General features: G+C 31.6%; 4 protein-coding genes and 1 pseudogene across 4 annotated transcripts; all 5 read right to left on the reverse strand.

Moving 5' to 3' along the window:
• Positions 1 to 696: 696 nt before the first annotated feature.
• LOC110610610 (zinc finger protein KNUCKLES) lies at positions 697 to 2,693 on the reverse strand. The gene has a single exon (XM_021750610.2). It carries the CDS (start codon positions 2,533 to 2,535, stop codon positions 1,981 to 1,983), a length of 555 nt encoding a protein of 184 aa, XP_021606302.1. The 5' UTR covers positions 2,536 to 2,693; the 3' UTR covers positions 697 to 1,980.
• Positions 2,694 to 8,613: 5,920 nt separating this feature from the next.
• Positions 8,614 to 9,603, reverse strand: LOC110611318 (transcriptional regulator SUPERMAN). The gene has a single exon (XM_021751563.2). It carries the CDS (start codon positions 9,560 to 9,562, stop codon positions 8,894 to 8,896), a length of 669 nt encoding a protein of 222 aa, XP_021607255.1. The 5' UTR covers positions 9,563 to 9,603; the 3' UTR covers positions 8,614 to 8,893.
• A 2,420-nt stretch (positions 9,604 to 12,023) lies between these two features.
• On the reverse strand, positions 12,024 to 13,715 carry LOC110611317 (serine/threonine-protein kinase BLUS1). The gene has a single exon (XM_021751560.2). It carries the CDS (start codon positions 13,613 to 13,615, stop codon positions 12,053 to 12,055), a length of 1,563 nt encoding a protein of 520 aa, XP_021607252.1. The 5' UTR covers positions 13,616 to 13,715; the 3' UTR covers positions 12,024 to 12,052.
• A 148-nt stretch (positions 13,716 to 13,863) lies between these two features.
• On the reverse strand, positions 13,864 to 17,386 carry LOC110611316 (cellulose synthase-like protein G2). The gene is made up of 8 exons (XM_021751558.2): positions 16,506 to 17,386; positions 16,269 to 16,352; positions 16,087 to 16,194; positions 15,762 to 15,974; positions 15,516 to 15,615; positions 15,035 to 15,213; positions 14,589 to 14,936; positions 13,864 to 14,512 (listed from the first exon to the last, which is right to left on the reverse strand). Exons 1-8 carry the CDS (start codon positions 17,088 to 17,090, stop codon positions 13,970 to 13,972), a joined length of 2,160 nt encoding a protein of 719 aa, XP_021607250.1. The 5' UTR covers positions 17,091 to 17,386; the 3' UTR covers positions 13,864 to 13,969.
• A 2,975-nt stretch (positions 17,387 to 20,361) lies between these two features.
• LOC110610965 lies at positions 20,362 to 23,829 on the reverse strand (annotated as a pseudogene).
• Between the last annotated feature and the right edge of the window lie 3,201 nt (positions 23,830 to 27,030).

Consider the following 27,030-nt stretch of genomic DNA (forward strand, 5'->3'; position numbering starts at 1 on the left):
TTTCTTAATCTGCTCAATTTGATGTAAAAAAAATCACAACTTTAATTTTTAATTATTTATTATTATTTTCAATAAAAATTATAATAAATCTTATATATATTAATTTATTTATTTTTAAATACTTTGCAACTATTATAAGAAACTATTTTAATATTCTTAAAAATAGAAACTGTAGTCTCACAATTATTCTATTGATTTGTAAATTTCAATATTCCTAATACCACTTAATAATATAAGTTAATATTTGAAGATATAAGATAATAGACATAATTACAATTCAGCGAAATTAGAAAATGAAATCAAAAAATAAAAAAAGTCCTTAAACCAAATCAAATGGAACGAAGAACAATAATGAGATTTTAAAATTTTAAAAAGTTAAATTTAAGAATTTGAGTTGAGTTATATTAATTTTTAAAAATTTAAATTAAATTATAAAATAATAAAAAGTTTTTAATTTTTTTATACTAATATTTATTGTTATAGGATATAATAAAATAATTCATGTGGGCTTAATAAGATACAGTTTCTCTAAAATAATTTTAAAAGTAAATATAATTATAATAAAATTTCTAAGTTTAGATAATTTTATTAATTTTTAAAAATTTAAATTAAATCATAAAATAGTAAAAAATTTTAAAACTCCTAATTAAATCCATGTTTTTTTACATCAATTTGATTTATCACTTGAGTGTTTGACATTTTTTATCCTTTTGCCTTCTATTAATTCTTCCTTAAAGCAACCTTCAAACTGCCATATTCGAGAATCATTTGATCTCGTATAGGCATAGCTTTCCGCCTAGAACGTATTTCTAGGAAAATTCCCATGCACGATCAGGTAAAGAAACACATATATCTACTTTCTTCTCCAGTTAAGCAATCTCCAACTAGCCTCTAAATAAACAGATTATTTCCCGCAAATTAAAAACATGGATAGTCTTCTCCTTTCCAAATTCTACCCCAGATTGCAATGAAAGTCAAGGCTTAAACCTGGATAATCATGTGCTAATGCAGGAATATATTTAAATATTTATATCTCTAATTTATGTCATTTCTAAAATTGTGATATATCATGACGACCAAGTACAAGAGATCTGAAGTGCACTAATCACACAGAATTTTGCTTTTCATGTGCAGTCCTTTCAGGGGATTCACGCTTGGCAGTTGAAAGTAAGGAAGAAATAAAGAAAGAAAGGCTTCACAGTTTAGCTTAGAGTTTATGGACATCTATGCTACCAATTTGAATCATCTGTAGCATATATGCTTGTAGTGTCAGATTAATTAAAAGAGAACATTTTCAAGAAATTGATTGAAAATAAAGATGCAGTAAATAATTATTTCTTGATATCTACAATCTACATTTTTTGCAATATCATGTGCTCTACTGGATTAAATATTTCCAAAGAATACCTTCTTGTCCGAGTGTTTCCTAATTCAGAAAGGAAATCATTTCAAACAGCAAGCTGTGTTGATCTACCTACATGTGAAATGTAATCGGCAACCAAAAATGCAGTAGTTCTGTATATTTTTCTAAGCAAAAGAGACATGGCATTTACACATAAGGAGAACTGCAGTTTTTACAATGAAGAATCTTTGATTAATAGACCAAAAAACAAGGAAATAAGCTTGAATTGAAGATACTGTAGTGTAGAATATCAAAACGGAATGTGAAGGAGATAGCTTTCTAGTAAGAATTTTCATTTTGCTTAATCAAAACACACAGTACAATATATGTACTAGATTAATTACCTCATCTCACGCAACTGAAGAAGACTTCGTTTGCTGATTCATCTTTCATGGAAATGCAAATTTGGACCAATATCTTTTTTAATCTCCTTCCATGCTTCTCCAATAAAGTTTCACTTCAATAACTAGAAGATATGCCCTCCATCAAGTATAGTACCTGTACATTATACCCTCTCCTGTACACCATGCATGTTTTCTTGATATTTGGCACTTAGGTTAGTGGGCAGAGGCGATCAATTACCGATCATGGCCAAGTCGAAGCTCCAAATCCACCTCGTCTTCTTTTGGAACATCCTTATTCAGTTCATTGTCTCCCGAATGACTGGAGCCGATTTGCAAGCTCAAATTCGCTCCCCAAAGTTCTTCATTCACGCTCAACGACTGATGCCTTGAGACAAGAAAATCACTTCCATGGTAATAACCGTGTGGCTGTCCAGGGTAAGAAAACTCAGATGGATGAAGATACATGGAATATTCCCTTTGAGCCTCCAAAACCGGATACTTGTTCATGAGTTCACTTGAAATCGGTCCCATATGGTTAGGGTTCAGGAAATCCTCATTGGTTTTTCCTGAAATTGAAGAACTTGCTGAGACTTGCTTGGTCTTGGCTCGATCTCTGCGATGTATATTCATGTGCCCACCTAAGGCCTGCGCGTTGGTGAATCCTCTCCTGCAGAAAGTGCATTCGTAGAAGCGTTTAGTAGTAGTAGTTGCTGCATCTTCTTTGGCATGCTCTTGCCTACCATTTTCTTCACTTGAAGTCTCTGAGCTTGCTTGTTTTCCTGATCCCATGTTGAGAAATTAGAATTTCTTGTGATCGATCGTGTCAAGATTCAGCAACTCTAGCCAGATGTTAACAGGGAAAATTAAGTGTTTTGGCAGTGGAGCTGAATTTGGTGAAAGTGATGATTGGAGAGAGAGAGAGAGGAGAGAAGATACAGTCTATGCAGAGAAGAAAAAGAAGGAGATGAGGATCAATGAAAAAGGAGACAATTAGAAGACATAGGCATTCTCATTGTAAGTTTTGGCGTTTGCTATTGTAGTCTTCCCATTTGGTCGGCTCTACGATAGATCCATATATGTAATAAATTTTATTTTTCTAGTCTCTTGCATACACCCTTTTTGATTTGCTTAGGGTTTGAGCTCATGTAGCTTTCCTGTTTCTTAACGCGTTTGTTATTTTGTAATTCTGTCTCAGTATTTGGAACTTTCCTCCAAACTTTGGTGTTATATTTTCTCTTAACGTTTTAAATTTGGATTAATTCTATTTGGAATGCAAATTTTAATGCCTTGGCCAATGCTAAGGTTTTTTCTAAAAACTTTAATAAAAATATTTTGTTTTTTTTTTCTTTTTAAAAAAAAATGTATCCTTATTAAGTAATTATACAATGTGAACGCAATGAGATGCTGATACTAAATGATATGCATATACATATATGTATGGAATGGATAGGCACCAAATGAAAGCGATTGTTATAAAACCGCGTTTAGGGTTCCTTTGAGGGATGATGGGCTGCTCTTGTAAGTCTCCCAGAATGGTTACAATTAGGAACCATTCTTCAAGTTGCCAAACCAATTAACTTCTTCCTAGCTACTTATGTGAATTATATGCTATCTTTTTTATTGAAAATTATATATAATATTTTTTAATAAATTTCAATTCTGAATATAAAATAAAATATTCTAGTTTTAGCTCTAACTAAACAACTTACCTTAATTAATGAGAAAAGGGAGCAGTTCAAAAGGAATAATAATATTTTTATAACTTATCCCTTTATTATAATTATTACTATCTTTATAATTATAACTTAATTCTTTAATTTTAGACAATAAAGTTTATTTATTTTTATTGTGATTATAGCCAACTAATTAAATTAATTTAAGTCTTTGATTATAATTACACTAAAATTGAAAGAATAAATTTTATAGATTCAATACACACGCAGTAGGGCTGAGCGTAAATTGGTTTAAACCGAAAAACTGAACCGAACCGACCGATTTCGGTTTAATGGTTCGGTTAATAAAAAAGTTCGGTTCGGTTCGGTTAATATTTTTCAACTTATTCGGTTTTCGGTTCGGTTCAGTTTAAACGTGTTAAATAACCGAAAAACTGAAAAACCGATTTTTAATATATTTTTATTATTTAAAACACTGGTTTGATTTATATTTTTAAATTTTATATGGATTTATATGAATTTTTTAAATATTATCCTTATATATTTAGACAATTTTTATTGATAAATTTATGTGAAATATTTATTGAATTATTTTACTGAAATTAGAAGAAAAAAATTTTAAAAAATATAGATTTCGGTTTGAATCGAACCGAACCGAACCGATTTTTATCGGTTCGATTCGGTTCGGTTATATTTTTATAATCGGTTTTTTCGGTTTTTAATATTTTTACAATTCGGTTTTCAGTTTTTTCGGTTCGGAACCGAACCGACCGATTGCACAGCCCTAACACGCAGTACTAATATTATTATTTTTAATACATAATATCTAGACGTACAAAATAAACTTTGTACGTCCAATACGCATGCAGTACTAATATTATTATTTTTAATACATAATCTCTAAGATACCATTGGTTTGCTACTGATTTAGCTGGTTTCTGCTTCTTTTTGGACAATTTGAGACGGCTAAACAACGCGTTTCCAGCACTTAATTACAACCTCTGACAATGTCCTTGAATTGAAATGGCTTAATTCTTTTCAAATTTATTATATGATATATAATCTTTGATTAGTAATTACTGTCATTGCAAATTTATAATTGAGTATGAGTCAAGAGACAAACGATATTGAACAAATGGAAAAGAGAGTGCCAATGACAACTACGTGAGTGCTGTAAATCTGCTTAATTAGTGCCAGTTCATTATTCTTAATTAATACCTAATTAAACAATACTAATCTTTCAAACTTATTTGACTCGACACAAGTACATAACCTATGTTTCATGATTCTTGAAATCTCCAAAAAAAACCCATCTGTACGTAAAATACAACGATTTCCTCATGGAATTTTATCATATTCGGCTTTAAAATGAGTTTCTTCATTAACTTATTCAAACTAGAATTCCAACGTTGAAAATTTTTCTGCTTTCCGATTTTAATTTTTAGCTACCTTGGATTATAATGTATTTAAGCTGTTGGCTGACTCTGGTCAAACCTGAGGGCTGAAACAAAAATTGTTGGAGAAAATTTCAGATTTGGTCTCCATTTTGATCTCGAATTTAGCTTCAAATGCTAAAACACCTCTCTTTATATTTTATACCATAATTTTTTTATTGTCTAATAAATTCACATGTATTATTTTGTTTTCTTAATTAATGATTATTTTTAAAAAAAAATTAATATTTTCTGAGTGTTAAGAAAATAATAAATAAGAGAGATTAATTGTGGACAAAACTTAGCTATCATAGACACCAATAGAAGTGGTACTTGAGAATGATGGTGAAAACTCTATATTATTCTATGCCTAATATGATATCTTAGGGAAGCTGTCATCTTGCAGCTTGGTTTGATTCACAAGTCACTTTTATTTTATTTTATATTTTTTGCTTTTAAATAATTTTACAATTTTATTTCTGCAAATCCAGATTTGCAATTTTTTTCCTATAGTCTTGCAGGAATTGGAAAGTTCAAAATATCTCTTGTGGGACATTTACATTTTCTTATACAATGTGACAAAAATTAATGGAGCCTACTGAGTTGGGTTTTTCATATTCCTGACTCATATGCTAATTTTTCACATCAATGAGTTTTTTCTTTTACTATTAGGGGGATATATACTGCGATTTGGAAATCTTGATTGATACTCCAATAAAAAGAAAGTTGAAAAGTGATGATATGCAGGCATTTAATTGGACTCAGCCCACAACACACTTGGGCCTCAAATTGCAAATCCTCCCTTCATTTTGCACTTCACAACTCGGTTTTGTTTATATTTAAAAATTTCATGCTTATTTAGAAGATAACACCGAGTTCTAAATTTCCTTTTTTTCCTATAGGGATAGATAAATTAGCAAAGGTTGAAAGCAATGCACAAGGGGGAATTGGGAAAGAAAGAAAGCAAAGATGATGATGATGTGTGCCGACTGGGGGGTGGGGGGGCGGTTTAGATTATAGAAGTAAGCTTTATGCCATGCCCTTTCTCTCTTCACTTTCACAAAAATAACAACTTGGTAGCTCCTCCTCTATTCAAATTGTCTCTACTCTTTTTCTCTCTGTTTTCACCATCCACCAGTGGGGACCCTTCACAAAAAAATCCATTCCTTCAAGATTTTGTTTTCTTTTATGACCATTTCTGAGGATCGAAAATATGGCAAATCCTTCATCTGCATGTTGGCGTTGCATATGACCTGTGAGATAATTTTCAAAACTGGTTCATATGTAATTTGCAGGCCATCACTTGAATCTTAGTAAACCCAATACACAGCAGCAGTATATGCATATACCCAATCCTATGGGCAAGGCAACTGTTCCTGACTCTTAATCAGGCTGAAGTCAGATTGATCAGATGGCGTAGTTTGATTGTTTGATGATACCGAGAATTTGTTCCCATAGGCAAAACATTTGAACCCAATACGAATTTTAATATATATATTCCTTTTGGCTTAGCCAAATTCAGAATCTAAAAGAACTGTGTATTGTATATGTAATGATAAGAACATGACGTACGTGGTGTCCTACCCTGAGGATTATATACACTCCATCACATTTCAATGTCTGACTTAACTGAGGTAAAATTAATTAATTCTACTTCATCCATTCTATTCATTCAATCACCATGACATATAGTTAATGGCTTACTATATAAATTTTTTTTTGTGAAAGTGAAAAAATAAAAAAATAAAAAAGAGACAAGGATAAAGCAACAGAAACAGAGACTGTGAGGGTAGTGGTGAAAGAAATAGTAGAAGTAGTGGCTTAAAAATGAAGAAGAAGATTACCCATGGCGCCTGTGGTAAAATGAGAAAGTACTAAATGGTATATGGAAGGACAGTGGGGTTGTAAGTATGCAAGTGTTTGGGCTTGACTAAGTACCATATTAGGAAGGAGGTTTGGTCTCTCAGTTGTCTGAAATGCTTTTGAAATGACCAAAACCTCTCATTCTTTTTAAGGAAAAGCCATCATGCCATTTGACAACCAGACATTGTCGGGAACATGCAAACCATCAGATTTTGAGGAAAGCATCCAAAGACTCGCCTATAAAACAAACAAAACTCACCTATCACTGTTTCTCATATCATCTCATGGGGCATACTTGCTACTACTTGTATCAGCTTGTAATTTTTTTTTTCCAAGAATCAGCTTGTAATTGAACAACCCACACATGAATATTTATATATATCGCTCTTAACATTTCCATTTCATTATTGTACTCCCTCTCAGTGGGCTTCTATAATTATGCAACTTCAGATCTATAAAATCTCTCTTTCTCTTGTCTCCTCTCTCCCTTTATTTTTGTGAAGGTGTAGAATCATTACTTCTGATCTGTTTTCCCTTCTTATTTGCTTTTCTTTTCTATGATTCAACACTGTAATTAATAACCAACTTAGTTCAAGCAATAATGTAAAATACAGATAATGAGAAATGGGTATTGGCCGGCCGTATATATTATCCTTTTAAATATTCAGATTTTTTTTTTGTTTGCAAGAAAGAAAAAAAAGAAAAGGGCATCATGGATTTCTACAGATTTCACTTATGAAGTGTATGTGTTGGAACTTGGTTCCAATAATGATATGCCATCATGATCGAAATAATGCAAATATATATAACATTAGCTGATTGTGCAGAAAAAGACTTCCCAAAAAGTAAGGGAAGTCAATTTTCTTTATCTTTTATGGCTGTAGGTCTCACTGATCCAAACAAGAGATTGGTGCTTTCTTCAACTTAACCTAATCAGTGCAACCATTTTCCAATTTATTACACTTATTTCAGTATACATACAACTAAAATAATAAAATGTTACTAATTTAAATTTAAGTACGAGACTTATCTTGTTGTTTACTAGTATATTACTATCTTTATCCCCCAATATTTTTTAAAAAATTTAAGATAACATTAAGGTTTTTTGTTCTCTATATATATCATTACTAGTTTTTGAGTGTATAAACTTTAAACTAGAATATTATGAAATGGGTAGTATTTATTTATTAGCGAATATATACCCTAGGTGCATGAAATAATTTCCCTTAAAACAATGCATATTGGGTTTCTTGTGTTATGGAATTGTGTATCATCTAGCTAAATTGGAAATCGAGCAAGAAGAAAGGAAAATATACATATATATATATAATTAGGAGGTCAAATAGGTCATTATTTGATTCTTGCCGCAACTCAGAAATATTTTATTCTTGCTCAAATAATAGTACAAATGACGCAAACATATATATGCATAGGCTTAATCATGTAATCTCACTTGTGATATTGTAGAATATCTAAAATGTGGAAGATGTTGGTAACTGACCAGCAAGTTGCTAACTAGTCACATCTCTCTGTTATGTTTAGGCTGCTTCCTAAGGCCTATAACCCCAAGACCTTGTTGCCTTATTTTATTTATGTTCATCTACCTCTTACGTTAAGCAGTAATTAACAAAGTGATATTTGGTTGCTAAAAGAGTAGTGTGCTTTTCTTTTACTTTTTCCTTAAAAAATGTGCTTTTTTATGTTGTTGTGTTACAGTTAACCTACCAATGACTCAATGAGTCCCAGATAATAGAAATTGCAAAAGATGAACAATAGTAATTAAAAAAAGAGGGAGGGGGTGGGGGGAGGATTCCTTCCTTGGATGAAAATCTCTCTCTCTCTCTCTCTCTCTCTCTCTAAGAGACTGACAAGAAATCTAAACAAACGTACTTGATAATATATTATACTGGGGGAAAGGAACTGGATAACAGAAATTACATGCCAAATGTAGTCTAAATGCTGAGGTTTCAGAGACATTCGATCATGAATAACTTTGGTTCTAAAATCTGAAAAAACACTTACTGGTTTATATATATATATATCCGTCTTGAAGATTAAGTTGATTTCTAAACAGAAATGCAGCTTATAATGATCACGAACTGGTGCAACACCACCAAAAGAGGCTTCATAGGAATACGTATCAGCTGGTGCCGAATGAACCTGAAAATTAAACTTCATCTAAGAGTATCCCAATCGAAGTTCCAAGTCCAAATCCTCTTTGGATTCACTAAGAAGACCAATCTCCAAATCTAACCTTATAATCTCAGCTTTCTTCGACAACTTGCACCCATCTTCTCTTGTGAAACCATCGAATTCCTCGGCGTCAAACAAAGCTTTGCCGGTTCCGATTTTTGTTAAATCCGAGCTTTTTGGGCTTAAAGGGTCAAGAAATGGGCTATCATCGATAGCCCATTTCTTGGTTTCGCTAGACGAAGCAAAAGATGGCGACGATAAAGCTGAAAGAGGAGGAGCCGATGAAGGAAATGTGCTGGTGACTGGAGGAGAGAAGCTAGGGTTAGGGTTAAGGTTAACGTTGAGGTTGAGAATAGGACACTGACCATCTCTTGCAGGTGACTGTCTCAACCTGGCTCTGTCTCTCCTATGAACATTCATGTGGCCACCAAGAGCTTGAGCAGATCTGAATTCCCTTTTGCAGAAGCTACAAGTGTAAGATCTTGGAGGCCATGAAAATCCACTAAGATAATCTTCTCCACAGCTCTGGTTGTTATAGTTCCATGAATATTTAAGCTTGTTTTTATTGTTCTGGCTGTTGTTGTTGCTGCTGCTGCTGGCTCTACTCCCAATACTATGGTCTTTCAAGCTGTTGCTCAAACTGTTCCTCTCCATGGATTCTTTGATTCAGCGAGACCTAGCAAGATAAAAAAGAAAACAAAAACCTAACTCATCATGTCAGTTTGTGTAAAACAACAGAGAAAAGTAAAAGAACCCCATGTCTGAAAACTTGAGAGTTCGAAGCTAGGAACGTAAGATAAAGTAAGAGAAAGAGAATGAAATAAAACTGAGCATACCAGAGAAATGTGACGATGATGCAGAGGTTGGTTTTGGGTCTTAAACAGAGAAGAGTACTGATAAATAAAAGTTGCAGCAAAGGCCCATCAAATTCTGAACAGAAGCTGAAAATCCCATTGGAGGCTACCCCAGCAAAATGCCTCATATGTTTTAGTCACCACTTACTATAAACAGAACCTCGGCCTGCAAGCCATGCCTTTTTGCCAAATCTAGCAGACTCTTGTGGATGTATTTTCACTTCCCTTTAAATTGTTTCCAAGTACTATCATGTTTGTGCAACAATTGTAAAGAAATCGAAGTGATGATGGGATGAGCACACGTAGGCTGATGACTTGTCTAGGTATAACTGGTTAAAATTTTCAGGACTTGATTTTCAGCCAATCTGTTTTTGCCATTGAATCAAGCTCACACGAGGTTAGATGGTTTCATCACCACACAAGAACAGACACAAAACAAGGAAATAAATAAGAAGAAATATGTCCCGAGAGTTCTCTATGTCAATGTCCCACAGTTCTTATGGGTCATCAAAACCTAATTAATTTGGAAATTTTAGTTATTATCGTGAGCTTCTCTCACAGACTACTCGACAAAAGGTACTTGAACTAGAGGAATGAATGCCTGGACCTGTAAGCTCCTTCACTATTCAAAATAGAGTGAATGAATCTCACATCTGAATTTCCTCTAATTAATTAGCATGCATGAATAAATTTTTTTCTTTTTAATTTCTTTTTTTTTTTGGGCAACAGGAGATCGGTAAAGTTGTTTAAAATTTTATCAATTTTCTATGAAGGATTTCTCATGATTGTTCACTATTAAAACAACTGATTAAAGTATGTAGTTTTAACAGCCAAATTCATTGCATATGGATCCCACTAACTATCTAATCCAATGGTTCAGCTTTGTTTTCTAAATGAATGGTAAAATATATGTCGTAATATATGATTATTCTAACGTAAAAAATAATTGGTGGGGTGAAAAATAACAAACTACGTACTGTACGTGATGTGATGATGGTTAATTAGCCTGGATTGGCCTAATTTATGAGTTTAATTAAGCATTATCATTGAATTCAGGTGGTGTAATATCATGGTTTGGGCCCTTGTATAGCTCAAATGTCCACCTACTCGCAACGAAACAGCAAAACAGGGAAGACACAAGAACGAACCATATGATTTCTGTTTACTCAACCTCATTAAAATTCCAGATGTTTTTTCCTAATTATGTTGAAACAGTCCACAAGTAGCAACCTTGGAGAGCCACACGGTACAATACTTCACCATACCCAGATCATGAATCTCTTCTTGTGGTCCCTTTATTTTATTTTTCATAAGAAAAAGAAGTCGTGGTTTGGGTTTTGGATCTTAATGGTGCTATAATTTCAAAGGCAGGTAATCTGAGTGCACCCAGATTTAGTTGCCATTTTCAAGTGCAAAAGGAGAGCAAGTTTTAGCAGAGAAGCATATAGACAAAAGATCCTGCCACATTTAGGTTAGATTTGTTGGAAGACTAGTGGCCAATAAGCTGAGTCCATGCCCTGCTATATATAGTTTTGATTTTATAAGGTTCTTTAGCCGAAATTGCAGGGTTTACCCGCAGTGTAACACGGTGCCGTCTCTTCCACTCATAATTGCAGATCAAGGGAGAGAGATTTGAAGACCCAAAAAAATCTTATTCAAATCTCAGCTGCTGCTAATGGGTTAATTAATTATCATGTTTATCTATGACAAAGTAGACAGAGAAGAAAAGAAACATGAGTATTACACCAAATAAATAGGTTCCAATATTGGCAGGAATCAAAATTAAGTTGTCTTATCAACTTTTGATCATCGGATTAAGGCCTAATAGACAATTCAATAGCCTTAAAATCTGAGCTGCCTTTGTTGGAAATCAAGATTGGATGAGAAATTTCCATTGCTGTCTCATCAACTCGATAACTAGTTGAAAGTGCATTCAATTACGCAGGGTCACTCTCTGTACAAGTAGGAACTGGGACCATAACCATTTCTGTCTGTGGATTGCGAAGGTGACAGATGTGGGTTATTCTTTCTTTCTAGTCTCCATCACGGTAAAAGCTTGTGATTCCTAACTGACCCAGCTTCCGGAAAATTCAGAATCCAACGCCGGAAATGTTTTTCAGGGCCTTTCATTACTAGGCCTCCTTTATATTAAAGCCCATCTTTTATAGATTTTAAACGAAATGAGGCCCATTAGACATTGGGAGATGAAATTTATAATTTTGTAAATGAAAATACACATTCAGATGTTATATAATTTAACGTAAAAGGAAAATCAAACACAGAAAAACTATCATTCAGTCTCACAATCATTATAAGCACCAGAAAATAGATGCTTGTTAGACTCTAGCTCCAGCTCCAAATCAAAGTTCTTTTGCTTCTCACTCTCCAACTCCATTCCAAGCCTCTCAATCACTTGCAGTAATTGTTCTTCTCTCGACACTTTCCCTCCTAACATCCCAATTAAGTTCACTACCTTCTGCCTTTGCTCGTCCAAACTTCTCTTTAATACCATTAGCCCGCCTACCATTGTCTCTTTATCAATTCCTTTGTCTCCCTTCCTAGTTTCACCATGCTCATGATTCAGCTTCATCTCCTCTGCTACGCGGCCAGGTGAGCTTCTCCCACTTGACTCTCCTGAATCACCTGACTCGCCCAACTCAGTTTTCCTATCATGACTGATGGTTTCACTTCCGACACAAACCTGTTTCGCAATTGAATCGTCTTTCGACTCTGTAGGGAATACTGGACGAAGCTCGAATCCCTCCTCGTTAAAGTTCCAGCCACTGATCCTTCTGATCTTCACAATTTCACTCCCGGTTTCGCCTTCTGTACCCTCCTCTTCTTCTTCTTCTTCTTCTTCTCCATTATTAGTAACTGTGGTTATTCCGTGTAAAGCCTTACTTTCCTTGAATCTTTCTTCAACGCTGGGCAACCCATGCAAGATGTTTTTAACTAAAAAATCCGAGCCCCTGCAGTTTTTGAAGAAAGGATGCTTTAACAGCTTCTCTGCAGAGGGCCTCTTTGATGGATCTTGATCAAGACAAGCAGCAACCATATCTTTAAAAGCTTTAGAGAACTTCTTGTTCTGATTTTTCTCGTGATTTTCATAATCAGAGAACAGAAACCGCTTTGTTATCCTCATGATCAAAGACTTGGAAAGAGGAAGGTGAGATAAAGGAGGTCGACCATGGGCCAATTCCAATGCGGTGATACCAAAAGACCATATATCAGCTTTGTAACTGTACCCCGTGTGGGAGTGTATAACCTCAGGTGCCATCCAATATGGGGTCCCTGCAACATCTGTGAGCAACAATCTGGATGAGCAAGACGATGAAGCCCAGCCTCCTCTTGTACTCGACTCGTAAATCGAGGCTGATACGCCAAAGTCTGCGAGCTTAACGTGTCCGTTTGAGTCTACAAGGATGTTGCCTGCCTTGATATCTCTATGCAAGTGGCCTTGGTTGTGAAGATACGACAGCGCGTGTAGGATTGCTTTGAGAACGACAGCAATGCATGGCTCTGATAGACCGTCGGGGAAAGATGAGGAAATTATGGATTGAAGAGAACCAGCAGACATGAAAGGCATAACGACCCAGAGGCGGCGACCGATGGTAAATGAGCAATGGGCTTTGAGGATATTTGGGTGTGAAAGAAGGGACATGGTCTTGGTTTCCCATCTAATATTGTCGAAATCTGCTCGAGATTGATCAAGGTCAATGGATTTAATGGCAACCACAGTAGAGTTCATGGGGATACATATTGCTTTGTAGACTACGGCACTAACGCCAACGCCAATCTCGTCCAAGATTTTGTAGGAGCTGGAGTCTAATGGGTAGTGAAGTTCCTGAGCCATGGAGACTAGGTATACCTAAATCTTGAATGAGTTCTGGGAGAATAGCTGTTTCCTCATTGGGAGATTTTGTTTATAAAGTGGTGGGATATTGTTGAAGAGAGATGGAAAAATAAAGGAAGTAGTTATTTCTAGTGGTTTTCCTGTGAGGCTCGAGAGGGAAAGAAAACAGTCACGGCGGTGACATCTTTGTGAGGGAGACGATGCATGTGAATTTCAACTGCTTTTAATATGAACATGAATTGAGTAGATTGACAGATATATGTGGCTGTTCGATTTGAGAATTGAATAAAACTAATTCTTGAATTCATCTACAATTTTTTTTTTTTTAATAATACCCATCTCGTAGAACTAAGACTACAGAACAATGGATCCTAGATACAAGAATGTCAAGGATAATATCAGAGACAAGATGCTTACAGAAACTGGAACACTTCCTTCATCCTTCCTCATTAGCATCCCTTCAATGACTGGGAAATTCACCACTACTACATAAAGACTGAGAAAAACTTGTCCAAACATGTGTTTCCAAGTTCCAGTGACCAACATTCTAGCAACACCACCCACAAGAGATACCATGTTCAAAATGACTAAAGCAACTATGGGAGCAAGTAACACTGTTGATGTTTGGTAATTAAATTTCCCCTTTTGGTATAATGTGAATTTTCCTTCATCAGAAACTTTGTTGGTTGGCACGAAACTGGCTTTTCTCAATCCAACCCACTTCATCATAGCATCTATACTGCCATATGTATAAGCTGTTACAGATTTTATCATCCAGATTTGTTGTTCATTCCACCACGTTTGGATTGAGCCTCCTGAGGAGACAACCTCCTCTAAATGTTTAAAGAAAGATCCGAGGAATACGAATGCGAAGATAAAAAACCATGAACTTGCAACCTAGTTCAGAACATAAACTATGTTATCCAGAAAAACAAAATTTTCGGCTAAAGTAGAGAAAACTTAGGATTGTTACCTTAGGATAAATGGGGATGCCATTCCATAGATAAAGTTGAGGCAGAGTAGCTAAACACCACAGGGAAAAGGAATAGAGAGGCTGGAGAGCAAGATATCCATAGCACATGGTTTGCAACAAAGACATCCTTGATAACGCATAAATGAAAGGACAATACCTTGAGATGGCAACCTCCATTAACCCAGAATTCCATCTTGTTCCTTGTATTAACGTGTCATTCAAAGTTGTGGTTGCACTGCCTAAAAATGCTGGCCTTGAAGGATTACAAAAAACAGAAGTCCAACCTCTGCAGTGCAAGATGAACCCAGTAAAGTAATCTTCTACCACAGAATCATATAAGAATCCTATCTGCTTTTCAACCCAAGAACACAGTGTATTAGTTTAAAAGAATAATCCATAATTTGTATACCAAAATGAAAGCCGAGATTTGGCTAAGCCGTGCTTGCCTGTTTGCCCCATAGAGTTTGTTTCTCATAATTACAATTGGCCAAAAATTGAGCCTCTTGCAGTTGGAAGGGTTTGCTTGAGGATTCTTTATTGTCATGGAGGTTATGTTGGTTGATGTGGTGAACTGACATTATAAAATCATTTGAGAGACCAAATGACTGTTTCAGCTGCTCTACATCTGCATCAGAACAGCATTATCATAATCAGATTAATAACTTCCAACGACATCAGAGCATATAAATTTAATATGTTCAAAGATTTGTAGGAAATCCTGCAACTGCATGTCTCTGGGCTCTGTCATTTGTTCCCAACTACTTCCCATGCTACAACTGTGAGTTTTGTTATTTGAACTGGCAGTGCATTTGTGTCACTCCATTAAGAGGGAATCTGAGCTTTGCCAAACTGAATGATTTGCAATGATTTTTTTTTTCAATTTTTGTTTATTGTTTTTAATTAAAAGCTGAGAGTATTTATACTCACCCTTCAGTGGAAGATTACCGTACAAAGCCTTTCTCTTCATGTAAAAGCCAGTGCCGGACAATATTGGCCCCTGAAGTCCATCCATACCCGGCCACCTTATCTAAAGCAGCACATAGCAATCAGCAAAAATTGTTATACATCATCGTCTTTGTTTATGAAAGAACAAACAAATAACCACTGAAAAACACACATCAAAACTTCTGAAAAAAAAATGCAGAGATTGGGGTGGAGATTTCATTTACTGACAACGAACAATGTTCTCAATTGGGCGTCGTAGATGTCACTCTTACTTATATTGTGGAATTTCTGGGGGAATTGGACGAAAGCAAGCGAGGAGGAGATTTCAGGATCAAGGTGGAAACACATTGCTTGCCTAGCAGATGTTGGGTCGTTGCAGTACATGTCACAGTCTAGTACCAAAATGTAAGGCGAGTTTGTTAAAATTCCTGAGATCCTTAACTGCAAAAAAATTGAGAAACATCTACTTAACAAGAGGTCAAATTAAAATTTTCCGTTTCTTTTTTGTATCAATCAATTTCAAAGAAACAGAGGAGTAAAAACAGAGAGATACAAGAACATTGAGTGCTCCAGCTTTGAAATGGTGTGGCTGATGAGGCCTTTTCTCACGAGAAACGTAGACGAGAAGAGGTATCTCCTTATCAGATTTATCATGTAACACCTGAACAAAAATAATGGTCACAATACGTAACTGGTGCATCAGAAAAGTAAACTTCCACTGGAGCTAGCTCACACCTCAATTGCTGGAGGATGATCAATGGCATTTTCTTCACTTTCTTCTGCCATCTTCACACTCTCTTTAAACTTCTCATATTCTTTCTGCATCACAATATTCATTGTAAAATCAAGTTTTTGCCTTCATAGTGTAAAAGTATATGTTTTATGAATATATTAATCAGTAATGCCTTTAGTAAAATTATGCAGAATATTCCACACTATGAGAATGAACAAGAAAATAGAAAAAGTTCAAACCTTGATCTTCTCCTTTTCCTCTTCATATTCCATACTACGAGAGTGAATAAGATCATCTTCCAAGCTTGAAAAATAAACCTTAGGACACCTATTCTTAATCCCAAATCTTCTACAAAATGGAAGCCAAGACCTAGCAAAAGCTGAAGCCTCTCTCATACCCTTTAACGTCAAAGAAGATCCCCCATCATCTGAAAGATACACAGAGAGCTTCTCCGGTGGATAATCGAGCGCCATGGCAGATAAAACTGTGTTCATCACCTCCACAGGCGGCTCTTTCTTGGGGTCTGCGGCGCATATGAACACATCAATAGCAGGAAGTTCTTTATTTTCCGGCAACCTTTGTGGGAGAGGTGTTCGAGAAACTGGTGCCCATAGATAAGCTTGGCTACAAAGCCAAATAAAGGAAAGCAAGAGCTCAGAGGCAAAGAGTAGAAGATAAGGGAGTGTGGGATTCTGTAGGAGAAAAGAAGAGAGTCGATAGTAGAGCAGGGCGATCAAGGCCATGAAATGAAAGAGAGAATAGGAGCGATTGATGATGGTTGAGTAGATATGAGGAGTAGAGAGATGAAGAGGAGGAGATTTCATCGTTGACTTGCTGGTTGATTAGTGTTTGATGGAAAATATATGCAACCTTAGAGAAATATTTAAATGGATATGTGATGTTTGGAACAAGAAATGATTCCATGTTCGAAATTCCCACCGATCATCTTCAACCTATAGCCAAGAAACCTGCTTCCATATACGTGCCTTATTGAAATTGACTTCATCATCCATATTCTCTGTTCATTTCTTCATGTTTTTGGATGGATCCTCCAGAAATGAGGAATGCTTATCCCTGACCATATACCCACATAGTCAAAGGAAGATCACCAGCAATGACATTTTGAATACTTGAAAAATTAAATAAATCATTTTTATGTTGAATAATAATAGTAAAAAGTTTAAATCAGCCCATGAACTTATTATCGAAGTTTAAATAAGTTTAATTCATTCACTTTTTGCTAAATAAAATGTTAAATTTTAGATGTAAGTCTAAATAAGTTATAATTTAATAAAATATTATTTTGTAATATTAAAAACATTATTTTTGTAATTTTAAATATCAAGAATTATTTATTATTCTCAATTAAAATACAAAACAAAAATATATGTATCAACGGATATGTTTCTCTGTATGTATATATATATTATGTATAATACTTCTCCATCGGTGGTAATTGAGAAAAAAATTAGAGAGTGCAAGGGTTCTGGCGAGAGAGTTCTCGAGAAGGTGGTCAGCTTTTTGGGTGGACGGAGTGGAGGCTGCTTTGACTTTTCCCCATCTAATAATGCACATTTTTTTTGTTGTTGTTTTTCAAATTGAGTGTTTTTGTGGGGCTTTTGTTTTGGATTTGACAACTGGTTTTGTTTCTTAGGTACTTGCGAGCTTTTACTCATTGAGGCCGGCAATTCAAGGACGGCATCGCAGCGCTCGACAATCAAAGTGCTCCTGTAGGCTAATGAAGAATGTGAGATCTACCGTGTCCTCTTCTTTTGAGCGGTGGTTCTGTTTTTAGATCTTAAAATGTTTTTATTTAGTGATTTTCAATTATTTGATGGTATGTAAAGGTTTACGTGATTTTTCATCGGGTTGTCACTTTAAATTTGATTTGTTGTTTTTAAATAGATAAATTATATTTTAATTTTTAAATTTTAATATAATTAATAAATTAATTTTTATATTTTTAAAATTATACATTTAAATTCTTTATAATAAATTCATTTTATTTATTATAATTTAAATATTTTTATTTTTTATTTAAAAAATATTTTTCATTAACTTCTTTTTATATATTTCATTTAATTATTTTTTAACACTTTTTTCAATTTTTATTCATTAAAATATTTCAATATTTTTAAAAAATATTTACAAATTCAATGATATCAAATAATTTTTATTTAAATCGTAAATTTTTATAAAAAATATTTTATAAATAAATTATACTTTTAAAAAAATATTTGACAATCTATTAATTCTAAACTAATATTTATAATAGATGTAAAAATTATAATTTTAAACGGATTAAATATAAAAAAATTTAAAAATTTAATTTAAAAATATAAAAATTGATCTGTTAATTATGCTAAAATTTTAAAATTAAAATATGGTCTACACAATATAAAATTCTTAGCTATATTAAAAAAATTTTAAATGTGTATGAGAATATTATACGTATTTAAAATATTTATTCTTTTTTTAATTGATTGACTAATGAAATTATGAATAAAATTTTTAATTTAGACATTGATTATATAAAAATTTAAATATTTAATTTTAAAAATATAAAAATTAATTCATTAATTAGTTAGAAAACTAAAATGTAATTTTTTTTAAGAAAAAATTTAAAGTTCATAAAAGAAGAGCAAATGCAAGGCCCACGGCTACTAGTACATTACCAACCTCCAACAACTTCTGGCTCAATCTAAAATGAAAAAGTTCATACTCATAATGAGAGGTTTTTTAACTTTTTGGAGTTAAAAATAAATTATTTATTAATTTAAATTATAATTTTTAATATATTAATATTTAATATATTTTATTATTAATATTTAAATAAAAAATATTACTCACACTATATAATTTTTAGTATTATAAAATTAATATTACATTACAATTAAATATTTACAGCTCATAAGATCAGTTTAATAAAATATAAATTTAATTTTTATAATTTTAAATATTTATATTAATTAATTTATTTTTTTTAATAAATTATAAACAATCTAATAACCTTATATCTATTTAATTGCATAATAATACTATTTCATAATTCTAAATATTAATATATCTTATATATTAATATTTAAATAACAAAATTATTAATACTATATAATTTTAATACTATAAAATTAATATTATTAAAACGATTTATATTTAATTCTTATAATTTTAAATATTTATATTAATTAGTTAATTAATTTATTTTTTTAATAAATATAGTGATATCTAATCACAATATAATATTCTTTTATAATTTTAAATATTAATATATTTTATATATTAATATTTAATATATTTTATTATTAATATTTAAATAAAAATATTAACAACACTATATAATTTCAATACTATAAAATTAATATTATTATGTAATTAGATAGTAGTATATATAAATTTAATTCTTATAATTTTAAATATTTATATTAGTTAATTAATTAATTTATAATAAATTATAAACAATTTAATAGCAATATAATATTATTTTAAAATTCTAAATATTAATATATTTAATATATTTTATTATTAATATTTAAATTAAAAATATTATTCACACTATATAATTTCAATATTATAAAATTAATATTATTTTGCGATTAGATTGGTATCATTATACGAAAATAATATAATAAAATATAAATTTAATTATTATAATCTCAAATGTATATATTAATTAATTTATTTATTTTTCTAATATAATTATAAACAATCTAGTAATTTTATACAAGTTTAATATTAGAATAATATTATAATTTTAAATATTTTTTTATAATTATTTTTATTATCAACTTCTGGTATTCTTGTATATTAAAAATAATAAAATATAATAATTATGTATCAATAAATTTATAATTTATACTATGTAATTACAATGTTATTATAATAATATATTAAAAATAATAAAATATATTATAAAAAAATTAAAAATATTTATTATTATAAAAATCATTAAATTAATATAATAATTAAGATTTTTTTTTGAAAAAAATAATGTATATATATAATTTGAAGATTTATAAAAATAAAAAAAATCCATTTCATACTCCATTATTAAGTATTACAAAAAAACTTAATTATAATACATCATACACTCACATATATGGGGAAAATCTGCTTGATTAATAGCAGGGGATAACTTATGAAAGCTATGAATACATGAGAATAGGAGATCCCAAAGCCCACAAAATCATTGCAAAAATAACAGATATTAGGGTTACAGAAGGTGGAATACAACCACTGTCCTTCCTTATCAACATCCCTTCAATTATAGGGTAATTCATGGCCAAGATATGAAATGAGAGGAAAACTTGCACAAACAGCTGCTCAAAACGATCAGCAACTATGATTCTTATAATGCCCACAAAAAATGATGCCAGATTTAGGATTATTATGGTAACAATTGGAGCCAGCAACCTTGTTGAAGTTTGGAAATAAAATTTTCCCCTTTGGTATAACAAAACTTGATCATCATGCTCCACTTTATTGGTTGGCAAGAAACTATCTTCCCTCAACCCAAGAATCTTCATAATAGCATCTAAGCTTCCATATACATGGCATGTAACTGACTTCATCATCCATATCCTTTGTTCATTTATCATTACCTGGATTGACCCTCCGGTGAAGATGACGTCGTATAGATGTTTAACCATGGCAGATGTAAAAATGAAGGCGAATACGAGAAAGAATGAACTTGAAACCTGTGGCAGAAAACCAATATATGTAAAGTGAAGCTAGACCCTAATTTTTATCAAGCATATTTTTTATATAAACTACGTAGATAACTGAGTTTACCTCAGGATACAAAGAGATTCCACCGAGTAGACACAGTTGAGGGATAATGCCAAAACAGCACAGAGGCAAGCAGTAAAGGGGAAGAAATGCAAATTGTGCGTAGCACACGCTTTGAAGAAAAGACATTCTTGATGGTCCATATATGAGAGGGCAGAATCTTGAGATGCCAATTCCTAAGAGTCCAGTGTTCCATCTTCTGTTCTGAATCAATACGTCATTTAAATTTGTAGGCGAAGTGCCTAAAAATTGTGGCCTTGAAGGGTTAAGATACACTGATTTCCATCCTCCACAGTGTAATTTAAGCGATGTCGAGAAATCTTCTACCACAGAATTGTACGTGAAACCAACCTGATAACAACCAGAAATTAAGACAATTAATGTTGTATTACAGATACACTGATTTCCTTTTATGCACTTACTTCGTCACCCCATTTCGAGTCATCTTCATACGTGCAAGAGGCTAAAACTTTGGTCTCTTCTAGCAATGAAGAGTAGTCTGCATCCTTTGTCATGCTTCTGGGTGGTAAACTAGGCCAAAAGAAGTTTTATAATTCTTGAGTTCTTCAACTGTAACTTGAAAAGCAGGTTATGCATTAGTGTCAAATGAATAATAGAAAATTTGTTTAATACCTTGATGAATATTGCTACTGAATAATGACTCCCTCTTGATGTAGAAGTTGGTACCAGATATGATTGGACCCTTTAAACCATCCATGCCATGCCATAATAACTGAAATAATGGTTATAAAAAAATAAATTTATTAATTAAAGTCCTTTGACATGATTTTCCTCACTGTAATATTCAAATCTATGCAGCAATTTATAAACGAAATTTATTTACAAAAATGCAATTGTAAATTGTGATCATACCTTGAAGACAAGTCTAAGTATATCATCATAAATATGAGTAGAAGTGATATTGCGGAAGAGTTGAGGGAACTGAACGAATGCTAGAGACGAAGAGATGATGGGATCAAGGTGGAAACACATGGCTTGCTTGGCCGAGGTTGGATCATTACAGTACATATCACAGTCCAATACTAATATGTAAGGAGAATTGCTTATCACACCCGAGACCCTCAGCTGCATTAACATCAAATTAAACAATCTCAAATATCATGACCCCAAAAAAGAAATAAAAATATTAAAAGGGAATGTAAAATTTTAATTTTATTATAGTAAGAAATAAACATTTTATGTAAATTAATTTATTACAAGGACGTTAAGGGCTCCAGCTTTGAAATGGTGAGGACGAGAGGGCCTTTTCTCGCGTGAAACATATACGAGCAAGGGCAGCTTAGCATCGTCTTCTTGCGCCGTCTTATTTATCACCTGCCATCAATTTTTCAAAAAAAAAATTTATGGGTAATTAAATTTCTATTATGTATTTATAAGTTACAAATTATTTATTAATTTTTCTCTTAATACTATTATAAATAACAATTATTATAAATTAAAATATCTGCAGAAGGTGCGGGTAAGGATCTAATTATATAATCTTTTAGGGGATGTGGCATGCATCAATTTTAGACTTGAAAAAAAATATATAAAAATAAGCCCATTTTAGAAAATTTAATTATATCATATGTGATTGGCTAAATCTAAAAGCAAAACTTTTTCTTACTTGAATATGAACAAAGGACAAATAGGCTTTTGTTTTGGTGTATGTATGTAAAGTGCAGAATAATAAAATGGTTCCGATACCTCAATTATTGGAGAGTGATTCCGAGCGTTACAGCTGCTTGTTTCTCCGACAAAACAATTTTGCTTTGCTCTCATTATATGTTTCTTCAATTTCTCATATTCTTCCTGACCATGGAAATTCATTTTTATTTATTAAGGATTACAAAGTTAAGTAACAATCCAGATAACTGGGAAGCCTCTGCCTGTCAAGCAAAGAATTCTAGCAGTTGTGGAAGCCTCTGTCTAAAATATTTTGTTAAATTCCACGTTGGTTTGGAACAGAGATAAATTTTTTTTATAAGAGATTTAAGCAGAGTCTTAAAAGAAAAAAAACTTTTATTAGCCGCTGCAGACAAGAAGAATTTAGTTTCAATAGCACACCTGAATCTTTTCCCTGTCAGCCATGAACTGGGAGCTCTTGCTGAGATTATAATATTCATCCTCACCGCCCGAAAAATAAGCATTAGGACACCTTGTCTTGATTCCATATCTCCGACAAAATGGAAGCCACCACCTCGCAAACTTCCAAGCCTCTCTCATGCCATCCAAAGTTATAGCAGCACCACCATCATCTGATAAATACACATGAAGCTTCTCCGCCGGATAATCCAACGCCATGGCGGACAAAACTGTGTTCATCACATCCACTGTTGGCTCTTTATCAGGATCCGCAGTACATATGAACACATCAATCCCAGGGAGTTTGCTATCCTCGGGCAATCTTTCGGGAAATACAGTTCGAGAAACAGGTCTCCAACGACAACCTTGGCCAAGAAGCCACATGAAGGAGAGAAGAAGCTCAGAGACAAAAACTAGAAGCCATGGAACAATAGGTGTTGGTCTGAGTTGAGGGTGTTGAAAGAGAAAGGAAGCTCTATAGTAAACCAAGAAAGCTATGGCTATAGAATGGAAGAGTAAATGAGCTCTGTTTACAGTAACGTAAAGCTTGTGGGAATTGTAATTGCAGATATGGAGAGGGAAAGAGTTTTCCATCTTTTTCAGATTTTCTCTGAGAAGTTCTGAGTTCGTATTTGGACAATGTTCTCAACTGAAATTATTCAGAACAAACAATTGTGCCCGTAAAAGTCTCCTCTCTCCCTCTCCGCGTAGGATAAGACTCAGATTTTTTTTTTTTTTTTAAGAGAAAAAAAATTCAATACTATCTTTTCACCTATTTACAAAAATATTTTACAAACTTTGAAAAAAGATAAAATTACAACAATATTTTACAAATTTGAAAATTTGATCTTTTTTTTTTAATTTTACAAATTGGGCTAAATTTAAACATTTGTATATTAGATTGTCAAAACCAAAAACGTTTGCTTGTTTTCATAATTAGGTCACTTCCTTTATTCATTTAACTTGAATTGAGATGCATTAAACTGAAATTTATTGGTATTAAATTGAGTAAAATTATATTATTCATCCCTCAATTTTAACAGTAATTTTGTCTCTTAAACTTTATTCTATCACTAAAATATCTCTCAATATTAATTTGTTTCAACTGTAATAATAGGTTTTCAGATTAAAAAGAATTAAATCATACTTTTTATCTTTCTCTCTTCTTTTATAATATTTTAATTAAGGTTATTAATATTAATTTATTAAACATAATAACATTAATTATTTAAAATATTATGTAAGCATATAAATATTGAGAATTTTAATAATTTTGCAGAATAATAGTAAATTAATATAAAGTTATAGAATTTTATTTTAATAATAAAGTAATAATTATTTTTTTTTCAATAAATAAAATTATTTGTTTATTTATTTTATTATAAAAAATAAATAAAAAGATAATTTTTCACTTGAAAAATCTGCTATTACATGAGGGAAACATTTATTGACACAAAATTAAAGTTCAATGATATTCTAGTGAAAAATGAAGTTGATGGATAAATATAAAATTATCATTAAAATTGAAAAACAGACAATAACCCGTATTAAATTTGAATCTTTTAGTAATTAAAAACATAATTATTTAATTTTTTTATTATGCCAAATAAAATTTAAAGTTTAAATAAGGAGAACGGGTGAATCGATAATTTTTTATTTTTATTTCAATAGCTAAAAATTATTCAAATGATTACATAAAGAAATAAAAACATATAAGTCAATAATACTATTCCAGATAAAAGCTTTGTCTTCTCTTTGCAATTATCCCTTTATTTCTCCATCTCTTTTTCTTCTTATATTCTATTTTCCTTTTTTTTTTCCCTTAAAATCCTATTTTGAGTGGAAAAAAGTCAGTTTCTTTTTTTAATATAAGCAAAATTTTACTAAAAAGTTTAGAAAAACTTTTTCTATTTATTTCTCTTCATTTTTCTCTCATTTTCTTTTCTTTTTTTTTTTCTCTTTTTTCTTCCGTTTTTCACATTTTCTTTAATTTCCCCTTTTCCCTTATTTTCTCTTATTTTTATCACTATTTTCTTCTATTTTCTTTTTTTCTTTATTTTTTCTTTTATATCTCATTTTTTTCATTCTCTCACACTTTTCCATTTTTTAGATTTTTCTCATGTACTTTTACAAGAATTTTCTTATAAAATTAATAAAATTTAAAATATTAAAATTAATATTTAATGTAAAATACAATGAAAAAAATTAATAATTTATCATAATTAAATTATTATTTAATGTAAAATATAATAAAATAAATTAATAATTTAATATAATTTTTTAAATATTTTTTAAAAATTAAACACAAATTTAATAATGAAATATAAATTTAATATATTTTTTTATTTTTTATTTTATCAAATTAGCAACGGATTTGTAACGGATTTCTATCCATTATTAATTTTAGTAACGGATTTAATTTATATATATTTATATATTTTTTAAAATTTTTATTAAATTAGTAACGGATTTTGAATTCGTTACTAAATTTCATTATAAATCTGTTACTAAATCCATTACAAAATTAGTAACGAATTGCTAATCGGTTACTATTGCATTAGCAACGAGGTTCATAGTAACGGATATAAATTCGTTACTAATCCGGAAAAATCTTGTAGTGAGCTAAACACCGGCTCTCCTTATTTTTTTGCGTTATAAGGTAATATTTTTTCATATTATTTGATATTTAAAGTATTTAAAAAATTAGATAATAAAAAAAATTTCTAATTAAAATAAAAATTAAATTATTTTTAAAAAATAATTTTATATTTTCTAAAAAAAGTCATTTTTTATATTTTAAAAATTTTATTAATAACTTATACATAAATATATTAGTATACTTTATTTTTAAAATTAAACTAAAATTAAACTATGAAAAATTAGTATTTTTTAAAAATATTTTTTCAAAAAAATATTTCTATTTTCTATAAACAAATAAAGCCATAAAATCTATTCTTATTTTCTCTCTAATAACATTAAGTTACACTATCTCTATTTTTATGGTTCTTTTCTTCTTTTGTATTTATTATATTCTGCCCATTAAATGGACTCTTTAGTAGTTAAAGTAATTATTTTTGTATAGAAACTTTACATCCGCAAATATGAACAATAATTTTTCATTAGGGTATATTACTGCGGCCAGTGTCTTCACTAATATTTGGCGACATAAAATTTTGTGATAATAGGTGCAATCAGTAGAAGACATGAACATTTCCCATTTTCAATTACACCACTGGTTATAGTTAAAGAATATTGCTCATTTTATCTTTAAAAAGAAACACAATATTACTCATTTCGAATAGAATTGCTCATTTTCTTCTCATGAAGCTATAAGATTGAGTAAATCTATATATTTGTAAATGAACCTTTAATAGAAAATTTATTATCTTCGTATAAATTCATTGTTTTATAAGAGTTTAAGTTCTATTTTGTTTCATAAAGAGAGAACCGGATTAAAATCCCCGGTTCAAACCATTTTCAAATCAAACTCATGGTTTGGTTCACAACCTCGCAAGCCGCTGATGCTGGACCTTGACCAGGATTAGTTGCAACATGTAAGGGTGAGAAGCCCCTACTTGAATCCCATTAATTTGTTCAAAAGCAGAACAATGGCAAACAGACCTCCCAAATAAATCTACCTTCCAGGAAGTGAGCTAGCTGCTAGCCTTTCCAAAACCAACAGTCACTAGCCAAGCTATCAGAACTTCTGCCAAAATTTATAGGACCTCACCACCTCAGTGCAAAAAGAATGCAGAGCAGAAAACAAATCATATTATACCCTCAGATCAAAATCATAATCTACCCTCTTCAAAAATGCAGAGCAGAAAATAAGAGAATAATAATAATAATAAAACACCTGTCACTCTAATCACCATTTAACTTTAAGAAACTCAA

The sequence above is a fragment of the Manihot esculenta genome, chromosome 3 (assembly GCF_001659605.2).
Source record: "Manihot esculenta cultivar AM560-2 chromosome 3, M.esculenta_v8, whole genome shotgun sequence".
NCBI lineage: Eukaryota > Viridiplantae > Streptophyta > Magnoliopsida > Malpighiales > Euphorbiaceae > Manihot > Manihot esculenta.